This window comes from Echiichthys vipera (genome assembly GCF_963691815.1).
Source record: "Echiichthys vipera genome assembly, chromosome: 21".
Lineage (NCBI taxonomy): Eukaryota > Metazoa > Chordata > Actinopteri > Perciformes > Trachinidae > Echiichthys > Echiichthys vipera.
The window spans coordinates 21,687,970-21,699,075 of NC_139846.1; the positions used below are offsets into that span (position 1 = coordinate 21,687,970).

General features: G+C 44.8%; 1 protein-coding gene across 1 annotated transcript; it reads left to right on the forward strand.

The window, feature by feature from the left end:
- Window positions 1–5,932: 5,932 nt before the first annotated feature.
- Window positions 5,933–10,507, forward strand: bambia (BMP and activin membrane-bound inhibitor homolog a). The gene is made up of 3 exons (XM_083936393.1): window positions 5,933–6,461; window positions 8,315–8,596; window positions 9,417–10,507. Exons 1-3 carry the CDS (start codon window positions 6,386–6,388, stop codon window positions 9,833–9,835), a joined length of 777 nt encoding a protein of 258 aa, XP_083792519.1. The 5' UTR covers window positions 5,933–6,385; the 3' UTR covers window positions 9,836–10,507.
- Window positions 10,508–11,106: the final 599 nt, after the last annotated feature.

Below are 11,106 nucleotides of genomic sequence, written 5' to 3' on the forward strand. Positions count from 1 at the left end.
GGAAACATGGCGAGTGAACGGCCATTTGAGAGGGCGTGGGCTGAAACTCTCCGGGAGGGCCGCTCTACAGGGCTAATGGAAACACACCTATTGGTAGAAAGTGCCGCTACAGTGCTGTTACAGTCATTCCCTGGCTGCAATGACAATGCATAGATCAGGGCTGCCCAACCCTGCTCCTGGAGGGCCACTGTCCTGCATGTTTTAGGTTCCTCCCCGCTCCGACACACCTGAGTCGAACGATTCTCAAACCTGTGACGAGCTTCAGCTGCTTGATAACGAGCAAATCATTAGACTCAGGTGTGTCTGAGCAGAGAGAAACCTAAAACATGCGGGACAGTGGCCCTCCAGGAGCAGGATTGGGCAGATCTGGCATAGATGCAGAGAGTGAGTCAGACCCAGAAACACTGACCAATCAGAGCAGACTGGGCTTTTTCAGGAGGGGGTCTTACAGAGACAGGCGCTAAAACGGCGTGTTTCACACAGAGGGTGAATACAGGTATATTCAGACAGACAGTGTGAGAACCCAAAATACCTAAGTATGAACCTTAAAATGAGTGTACGTCCTCTCTATCTATGCTTTATTTACTTTGGCTTTCAGCTTCCTTGTCATCCTGTGAAGACAGCTGCGTAATGTCTTCTGAGTCTCTGGAGGGAGCTTTGTCAAGTCTACAAAATAACCCCGATGATGTCACCGTGATGTCATGCAGGTTATTTCTTGGAGATCTGTATAAGACTGTGTTACACAACAGAAGGTGTGGAGTTTGTGTTGGAGAAGTGGGCACTCACAAGTCAGGAAAGGTCTCACAGATGTGAGGAGCGTTTCAGACAGAGGGTGAATACAGGTACATTCAGACAGAGAGGATGAGAAAAATAATGTTTTTCAACATAAAAGCATGTAAACATGTTCTAGTAGAAACCCAAAACACAAGTATGAACCTTCAAATGAGTGTACGTCCTCTCTATCTATGCTTTATTTACGTTTGCTTTGTATTTAGCACTAAACCATCCAACTGTAGATGCAGTTCTAGTATGTTTCTCTGTCCTGTTTCCCCTCCACATCCTCTGTACACACATAAGAATAGCATTTTTGAAATACTTGACCTTGTTTACTATGTGAACATTTCACTGAAAAATGTATCAAAGACAGACTTTTATGTCAAACTCCTATTTCCACGATCGAGACTGAACTCTGCACGCTCACCTACCAAAGCTGTTCCTTCCTGTCTCACTGTCACCATCTCTGCCATGAAGGTAAAACACCACAGAGGCAGCACCTGATAAGTGAGGGTGCACCGCTGCTCCTGATCAAACGCACGTTATCTGCAGTCATCTCTGCGTGCGGATAAGAGGACAGAGTGCTGCTGAATTCATTCTCAACATAAAACAAGTAGAAAACAATGGCTGGTGGATTCTGTCAGTTTCCTTCCTCGGGGCACTCTGGATAAAAGTTTGCATGAGTGCTCCTGAATGCGGAGCCTGTAACATTATCCCTAACATCTAACAGTTCCCCTGCACATCTACAGTGGGTATCCGCATAGCTGCCGGACCTCTCGCTCTGACGCTTTGCCCCATTATCTTGAGGAGGATAAAATAGATCACGGAGGATGGAGACAGTCTGCCTGTCTCTGATGCTTCAGAGACCCTTAACGTGGTTCACATCAAAGAGGGAGGAGGAAGCTGTGAGGTGTCACAGGAAGTCCGTCTGCCCCGGTGTGTGTCCTCGTGCATCATGGAGGGAGTCAGCACGAGGGTTTAGGCCTTCACAGTGGAATCTTTGTGCAGAATGAAGTCGCTGTGGTCGCTTAGGACACCTTCGAAGGGTCGGTTTAGAGATTGTGTTTGAATTTAAACTCCACTCTCTCAGGTTTACTTGACCTCCCTCCTCCCCTCCCCTCCCACCATCTCCGCAGCATCGTTGCCCCGGCAGCAGGGGGGCTTTTGTTAAGCGAGTCTGTGCCAGGTCACACCTACAATGTCTCCTAATGTGTGAACGCAGACACAACCTGGGGGGTGTGATCGCTCCCTAAAAGGCCACTTACATGAACCCCCCCCCCCTGCTGAAAGCTTGTTGACGCTCATCCTCTCAGCATGAGAAGAAACACAGTTTTGTCTGTGGCCTTTTTAAACGTCATGCTTCCCCGTCTCGTTGGAAACAGGTACGCCTCATCAACGTGTGTCAAGGTTTTTATCAATATTATAGATAGATGGATAGATAGATAGATACTTTATTCATCCCCAAAGGGAAGGAGTGAGTTCTTCACCAGTCCTTGTGTACTTAAAGGGTCAGTTCACTCAAATTAAAAAGACATATTCTCTTAAGGATCACATGTTGTAGAAAGTGAAATATAGTGTATAATTTGGTTATAAAGCACATTGAGGTGCTATATAAATAAATACTGTAAAAGTAGCAACATTCAATCCACATAGAAATTCACACAGCCTGTGTCTTTAAAGGAGCCACAGTCACAACTATACGATAGATAGATAGATAGATAGATAGATAGATGGATGAATGGATAGATAGACAGATAGATAGATAGATAGACAGATTGATAGATAGATAGATAGATAGATAGATAGATAGATAGATGGATAGATAGATAGATGATTACTTTATTCATCCCTGAAGGAAAATTATTTTGTCGCAGCAATCTGGTACAACTGAATATGATACAATAACATATAATAAAAATAAGAATATCTGGGTATAAGAAATAAGTAGAAACACAGAACTGAACATGGGCACTTGGACATAAGCACGAGATAAAGCAAGATAAATGAGTAGTAAGGTGCAGTAGCAGGATGATGATGAAATAACTATGTATATATATATATATATATATACATATGATATAATATATGATATGTATGGGAACTGTAGCATGGGTATAATATACATACTGTTATATGTGGACCGAGAATGTGCAAGAATTTACAGTTGTGAAAATCTTGTCGTATTTCTTCTTTACCTAGTCAGAGAAAAAGGTTTAAAGGGGCAGTCTGCTGATTTTATACATCACGTTCAGCTGCGTAATGTCCTCTGAGTCACTGGAGGGAGCTTCGTCAAGTCTGCAAAATAACCCTGAAGATGTCACCGTGATGTCAGGCAGGTTATTTCTTGGAGATCTGTATAAGAAAAACTGCAGGTGTGGAGTTTGTGATGGAGAAGTGGGTGCTCACAAGGCAGGAAAGGTCTCACAAATGGCACTTGTGCATTATGGGTAATGTAGGCTCCAGTGTTTTAACAGCCAGGACATCTTGACCCCTGCTGCACACTCTGACCACTCTTTTTTAGTCCCTCCACTTTTTTGTGAGGGCAGCACTTCAGTGTTTGCAGTGTGATGATGTTTTGTCAAATAAAAGGCTCATACCGGTCCTGACCACCAGGTGGTGCTGTCTAACTACCCACCACAGGCAGGCTGAAGGGGGGCCTGGAGACAGAGGTGCTGCCGGCTGTCTCATTGTGATCACATCCAACAGAACTAAATACAATCCAAACATTATTTCAGATGTCTTAAACGCCTTGTGCAATGATAACACGAGTCATCCTAGACAGCCTACCTGTGTTATAAGGGAGACATAAGCCTGCAGAGGCGGATTAGCCATAAAACGTGCATTTCTGCTGACGTCCACCCTTTTCACGCAGCTCTCCCTGTGGATGAACGCCGTCGTGGACTGGCGCCTCTGTAGAATTGCAGATAATTACGGTAATTGCAGTCTGTAGTTTGCTGTGTCGCCTAAAGCGGTGTCCTCATCCTGTTGTCTGTCGGCCACAGTTAGGGCCCGCGGAGGCTCTCTCTCTACGGGCGTGGAGCTGTGACAGACGGGCCGGGTCTTCACCATGACAGGAGCGTGTTTTATTTAAGACCCTTATTTAAGTATTAGGCCTCTTATTCACCTGGAGGTTCTTCTATGGGTCGTTTACTGTAATTTTTTTGGGAAAAACGTATTTAAATAAAAGCAAAAACATACAGTTTGTGTGGTCATATATCTTCATCTTTATCTTTTTATCTTTTGGACCTAAAAAAGGGCAGTTGACGCAGATACAGATCATGCGCGCGCACGTGGGTTTTCCATTGTTATGGGCAATTGTGCGTGTGTGCGCGCGTGTGTTTGCGCGTCGTCTCGGTGGCGCCATGTGCATTTTTGGATTGCTAATTTCTCTGAACGTCTGTCCGCTCCTCCCTGCAGCGGCCGCGGCAGCAGCAGCAGCAGCAGCAGCAGTCTGGTGTAGCCTGGAGGGAAGCGGCTCAGAGCGGCGTCAACCTGGCTGCCAGCAGGGAGACGCTGCAGGTAGCTGCTGCTGCTGCTGCTGCTGGCCAGTCTGGTTTCACTTAACCCAGTCATACAACACTTAGTTAAAATATAGGCCCGTGTGATCAATGGATCCTGGCACGGCTGAAAACATAGATCTTTAATTTACTACGCGGTTAAATCCCCGCATGAATGATCTCTTCCTATCTGAAGAGGCATCTGCATTATGGGAAACTAGAAAGCTTTGGGTAATCCTGCTGGTTTAACATGTGTTCATGTATGAAGCCACGCACAAAACAACATATACAAGACATGGGGTGGGAATAACACCTTAGGGCTCTTGTTAAAAAGTAAATAGTTCAATATTAAAGTGAAGCTGATAGAAGATGAATCCGTCCAAAGTCTGCAGCCACACATCCAGGAGACAGTGTGTCAGTGTCAGGGGAGTGAGGTCTGTGTCCTGGGACGGTTTGGTAACCTGGCGGAGTGATTGGTATCCAATAATGACATATGGAATATGGTATTATGGAAATAAGGGACCACGGATGAAAGGATTAGCCTGACAGGGGTCATGAAGCACTTGATAGTGACAGACAGAATAAAACCACAGAATGGGGACATGGCCTGGAAAATAAAAGCACATGAACGAACACTAGAGTACTTGAATGTACAGAACAATTAAATAATGTTGAAAATGTAAAGTTAAAATACAGCAGGCGCTTAAAATAGTATATTTGTATTACCTGGTGAAATACAAAAGACTTAAGCTTGGGTGTAATTCAACATGGTGTAAAAGGAGCTGTGTTATCATCCAAATAATGTTATTTTGTCATTTATCAGTCGTCTACCGAACAGCTGAACAATTCAATTCAATCCAGTTTTATTTACAGTGACAAACCATAACAAAAGTTATCTCAGGACACTTTACAGAGTAGGTAAAGACCACACTCTATGGCACAAGGAGAGTTTTGCACTTCTGCATTCATCAGAATCAGGATCAACCAGGATTTTGACCTGGTGATTTTATGCATAGCGGACACAAATACACACATAAAAGACACAGAAAGAACACACACATACACTCATCCATTAATAGGTTTATTGTTAAAACAGAATTTATATTTTCCAGTTTACTTCGTTATACTTTGTTATTGTACATTTATTTCTATCTAAACTAAAAAAACCAAACTAATAAATAAAAGTCTACTTCACTTTTTCTGGGTAGTCTACATACAGTATTAATTTATACTTAAATTATATTTATTTAATTTATTATTTCTTACCTTTATTTTACCAGGAAGTTCCATTTGTATAAAATAAAATCACTTTCACGAGAGACTTGGCTATTTGATTATATATTTTTTATTTTTATTAGATTTAAATCGCGGGTAACTTCTCTTTTATAATGTTTTTTTCTAATATATATAATTATAACGCATTTATTTTCTCATCTAAAGCACTTTAATTGCGTCTGTGTGAACGGTGGTAGGCTCTAGCAATGTACTTCCTGTGTCTTGTTTTGAAAAGCACAACCGGATACAATGTAACCACGCATTCTGACTAACTTCCCCCTCGCTGCTCTGAACCAATCAGCTCCGAGGGGGCGGGGCTCCGACAGACCACAACTATTTCTCCTGCTAACTCTTGTGTGTCCGAAGTCTGCGCGCAGTCTCCGCTCCAGCCGAGTCGTCCGTCTCTCCCGTCACCGTTTCTCCGTCCAGGAATACAAAAGTGATGCTCCACCGTGACCGGCCGCGTACACAGGCAGAGGAGGACCGGCGGTGACAACTTTACACCCAATTTCACCCTCTTCCCTGGAGTATACTTCTCTTTTTTTGGGGTCTTGAAGAAGAAGACGCAGCGTTTCGCGCACCTCCGGTAATGTCGGACCGCTTTTAAAAAAACAAACCTTTCTGTCTCCATGCGGGAGAGGAACCGTTTCCGAGCGTTTTGTTGCCACTTTTGCTCCAGTGAGGACCGTGTGCTGTCGTGTTTCAGCCCAGGAATGACTCGTTTTTCTCCGTAGCTCCATGTAAATCTCTCTGGTCGCCCAGCTCTTCGCTCTTCGCCCAGCGGACTCCGCCGCTGCTCCTGGATACGCGAGGACTCTTTGCGCAGTAATTTGGTGTAAATGGAGCGCCAGTCCAGTTTCATCTCCATTTGGCTTCAACTGGAGATCTGTGCCATGGCTGTTCTTCTCACTAAAGGTAGAGACCTTGATCTGTGGACAGGGCATGTTCGTGTGCGTCTTCAAATCAGGCTAAACAGTGTTTTACAGTGATAAACCAAGAGGAGAATTACGCTCTACGGTCCGGACTTTACCCTCAGACTTGCGTTTTCACTCATCCAGGGTTTCAAAATCTCATTTAAATTAAGATAATCTCAACAAAGTAGCATCTAGACCATCTCATCCTATTATAGGACACGGGAATAAACAACTGAGCAGGGATAACTCAACTTTTATGCATTGAACACAGACTTAATGTACTTGTTTTATGCCCACTTACTGTTACAATTACTACATTTCTATTATTAAACTAGGATATTTCTATTCATACACTAAAACACCCAACAACTGAGGTGTGATCTAAACTAAACAACTCAAATTTACATCATTTATTGTCTTCTTTGAGGAGAAGTTCTCCTGCACCAGCCTCAGCTCATGTCCAGTTAAAACAAACAAACTTAACATCTAAACTCTGTGAAACAGGCAGCAGATATTACACGTTATCCCGTCAGATCCTGTCTCAGTTTGGCTTCACCTGAATACCTTCATGTTTAGCTCGGTTCTGAAGCTGCCATTCATAGGAGAGTGAGCCGAGCAGGGCTAAAAGGCTTCAGTGCTCGGCCTGTTTCTCTCTCTCTCTCTCTCTCCCCCCCTCAGCCCACAGAGGGGCCTCTCCTTTCTAATGAAATATTCTCCAAATGACCTGCCGGGCCCTGCTGCTCCAATCATTCACAGGGAAAACACCGATCTGATGAATGTGCTCCTGCATTCAAAGAGGCACCGCCACCGAGAGGAACACAGTTTGTTTCTGAAACTTTCAGGCTTAAGCTGCTGTGTTTTGAGCCGCAGCCGATAGAAAACACAGACTTTTGGTTCCATTTCCTCTTGCTTTGTTTACGGAGACATTCCCAATTATTTGCTGGTTTGCACCCTAGTCATCACCAGACCAATATAGACTATAGAAATTCTACAATGTGTGTTTAACACCTTTAATTTACTGAGTTCTGTTTGCCTCAAGAAGACAGCAAAAGCTCCTAAATACAAGCCCTGTTTTTGTTTTGTCAGGGCAGATCCTTGGCCTAGATTTCTGTTTTGAAAAGCTTCTAAAAAAGAGAAGTCAGGGATGAAGTAATGAGTGGGCCCGTGAAAAAGCAGGCAGCCATAATGATAAGGTTGCTGGAAGCTCTTTAGATGGGACCTCAGTGCACCCTGCCCCCCCAGGCAGTCATGACCACAAGTGAAGCTTTGCGTGCAAACGGGAGAGAGGAGACTCCTGCGCCGCTCTCTCTGCTCCCCCCCCCTCCCTCCTCCCTCTTTACGAGTTTCCATTTGGGTTGAAAGAAATTGACTTTGGCAAACAAACCACTAATTATAAGCTACAAGGTTCCTGTTTTATAAAACAGACAAAAAGGGCCATTTTGCACAAGGAGCTCTTAAATGAAGGCATATTTGCTAAATCGATGCAAAAGCGGAATATTCCCACGAGGTCTTTTAAAGTTACCTGGCTGTTTATTGCAGGTAGCAGACACTCTGAGAGCACACACACACACAAACAGTTAAATATAAGTGTAGTAGACCACAGACTGCCTTTGATAGGTCCCTAAAACACTGGCAGAGTATTTTTGTTGTGGTACATGTTCATATTAAATGACATTACTGTATTAAAAGTCGGGATGAAACAGTTATATTTAAAGATCTGGCCCCTTAAAGACCCTATGGCTATGCTTGAGTTCAGTTTGCGTTGCCAGACTTGCCAGAAATACAGTTTTTAAGCTATAAATGCATCTGACCTTATTTCCCTAACCCAGCTCTTTTTTTGTTTTGCATTCCCAGGAGAAATAAGATGTTACTGTGACGCGCCGCACTGTGTGGCCACCGGATACATGTGCAAGTCCGAGCTGAACGCCTGCTTCACCAAGGTCCTGGACCCGCTCAATGTAAACTCTCCCCTCACCCACGGGTGTTTAGACCCCGTAGTCAACGCGGCCGACATCTGCAGCAGCAGCTCCAGGGTCGCGGACGTCCTCAGCGGGGCCTCGGCGCTGGAGTGTTGCCACGACGACATGTGCAACTACAGAGGCCTGCACGACCTGGCGCACACCAGGGACTCGACAGGTAAAGAAGAGACCCCGTGGCGCTGAATGGCGGGTTTGTTTTTCACTGCAACTGAAATATGAAAGTCTCTTTAACTCCTTTTAAAATGATTGGACTCTGTGGGGGGATTTTACGATTCCTCCTCAGCAAATATTCAATGTTTTCCTCTTTCCTGTTCCAGAAGCAATACGTTGAGCTGTAGGGTTCTTCAAACACTTTGCTGTTTATGGACATGCAGCCCACCTCTGCCCCTCCTGCTCGTTTTTTTTTCTATTTCCCCGCTTTACAGAACTTCAATTTGACTTTTAATGGGCTCCAGCTCTGTGCCTGGGAAGCCGGGGAGCAGCCAGTTTACCTTAAGCACTTGGAAAGAGATCAGATATATTCCTCTTTTTTTTATTATGTGTGCACCATGTAATTTTCCCACAGAGTAGGAATGTGCCTCGTAGAATGAATATTCCCTGACATGTTGGGCAGAAGTACTGGCTCTCAGAGTTATGAAAAGGTGCATAGAGAGACAGAGGAAAGGGAGCCGTCCAGAGCAGACTTTTTGCTGGGACCCCGACCGGAGCACACTATAGTTTATTAGCTCAAATTAATTTCTGGCTCTCGGTCGGGACAGGGTGACTCATTTGCTGCTCTTTCTCACTTCCTCCCTCTCGCCTGTGTGTCTTGTTTTCTTCTCTCTCTGTGGTTTCTGGCATGTCTGTGCAGCAGAGCTTCTCATTAAGCTACAAACAAGCAAACATGGATTCAAAGATGAATATTTTAAAATAAGCTTCATGGTATAAGTCTGTAATGTGAGCTTGCAGCTAACAGACGATTATCTCTGTGTGTGCAGATCATAGCCGGTACCAGCCTGACGGCAACAACAGGAACCTGGTGACCCGGGTTCAGGAGCTGGCCTCGGCCAAGGAGGTGTGGTTCCGGGCGGCGGTGATCGCCGTGCCCATCGCCGGCGGCCTCATCCTGGTGCTGCTCATCATGCTGGCATTGCGAATGCTGCGCAGCGAGAACAAGCGGCTGCAGGACCAGCGGCAACAGATGCTGTCGCGGCTCCACTACAGCTTCCACGGCCACCACACCAAGAAGGGGCACGTGGCCAAGCTGGACCTGGAGTGCATGGTGCCCGTCACGGGCCACGAGAACTGCTGTCTGACCTGCGACAAGATGAGGCAGGCCGACCTGGGCAACGACAAGATCCTGTCTCTGGTGCACTGGGGGATGTACAGCGGCCACGGCAAGCTGGAGTTTGTATGATTCCCTGCCAGGAACTAAGAGACTGTCACCGCCCCACAGACAGCCAGGACTGCCGCTCAAACGTTGGCTTTTGCTTTCTTCCTTTAAAAGACATTCCCATATTTTTCCTCCATCGGACTGCTGGGTTTGTGTCTTCAGTTCTTTTTGACCAGTGGCGAAAAAATACGAGACTGATCTCATGCCGTGTGGTTTTTGCTAGAGGAGCACTTTACTTGAAAATGAAAGGCAAAGCAACGAGGAGTTGTATTTAAAGTGGACAGGGCAGGACTGAGGTGGAGTGAGAGCTCTGTCACTGCTCCTGAGGATCCTGGACTTTCACACTGAGCGCTGAAGGATTCCAAATCTGTCTTATTTGCACATTTGTATAAACTTAAAAAACAAAAAAAAGAAAGTTGTCGTCGCTTAAAACAAGAATTTTACACTGACACCAGGGTACAAAAAATAACATGTCCGAGGAGTAAGAGAATTCAGTGTTTGGCTGTAGGTGCGCACACCTCCTCCCGTGTACGTTTCATGATTCAAGCTTATTGTAAAGATTTTAAATATATATATATATATATATATATATTTTTGTCTGATAAAAGTGACCGGTGTGTGTCTCGTTCTGGGTGAATGTCCAACATCTCTCTCTGTGATCAGACTATAAGCTTGATTGTGAGTGTGAAAGAAAAAACTTCCATTAAATAACTTTTTATTTATTTGATGATTCATTCTTGTGTTTTTAATCTACGCTCAGCCGTAAAACAGTGACAAGTGACAAGGGGAAAGTGTAATCCATGTGCTTCACACTTTGCTGCTGTGGTCATAGCAATTTGGCCAAATCAGGGATACAGAGGAGTGTGTGTGTGTCAGGAGCATCCTGCTTTGGCAGTGTGATGTTTCAAAGCGAGGCATAGTGTGGCCTTGGTGTGTGTGTGTGTGTGTGTGTGTGTGTAGTAGGCCTGACAGTGAGGCCTTGTTTTACAGTAGAGCTTCTACATTTGTCAGTTGTTCTTGAACCCTCTCCAGAGGTCACATTTTCAGCTTCAAATAACTTCTCTTGCTCTCTCTCTCCCCCTCGCTGGCTGGATTTATCCTGGAAGTAGTTGTGCCATTTATTTTAACTCACTCTAATGCCTCTGAAACACCTCCTCCATTCTGCTGGATGAGTGAAAACACTGTCCCTCCTGTGTTCAGCCAGGCGTCAGTGAGGAGGGATTTTTAAAACATGGCTGGTGATCTACGTACATGCGCCACGAAGACAAAAAACACAACTACAAGCTATTGTGTAC

Coding starts and splice junctions, on each gene's coding strand:
- bambia (XM_083936393.1), top strand. CDS start 6,386: ATGGAGCGCCAGTCCAGTTTCATCTCCATTTGGCTTCAACTGGAGATC. Junction 6,462..8,314: donor GGCTGTTCTTCTCACTAAAG/GTAGAGACCTTG, acceptor TTGCATTCCCAG/GAGAAATAAGATGTTACTGT. Junction 8,597..9,416: donor GCACACCAGGGACTCGACAG/GTAAAGAAGAGA, acceptor CTGTGTGTGCAG/ATCATAGCCGGTACCAGCCT.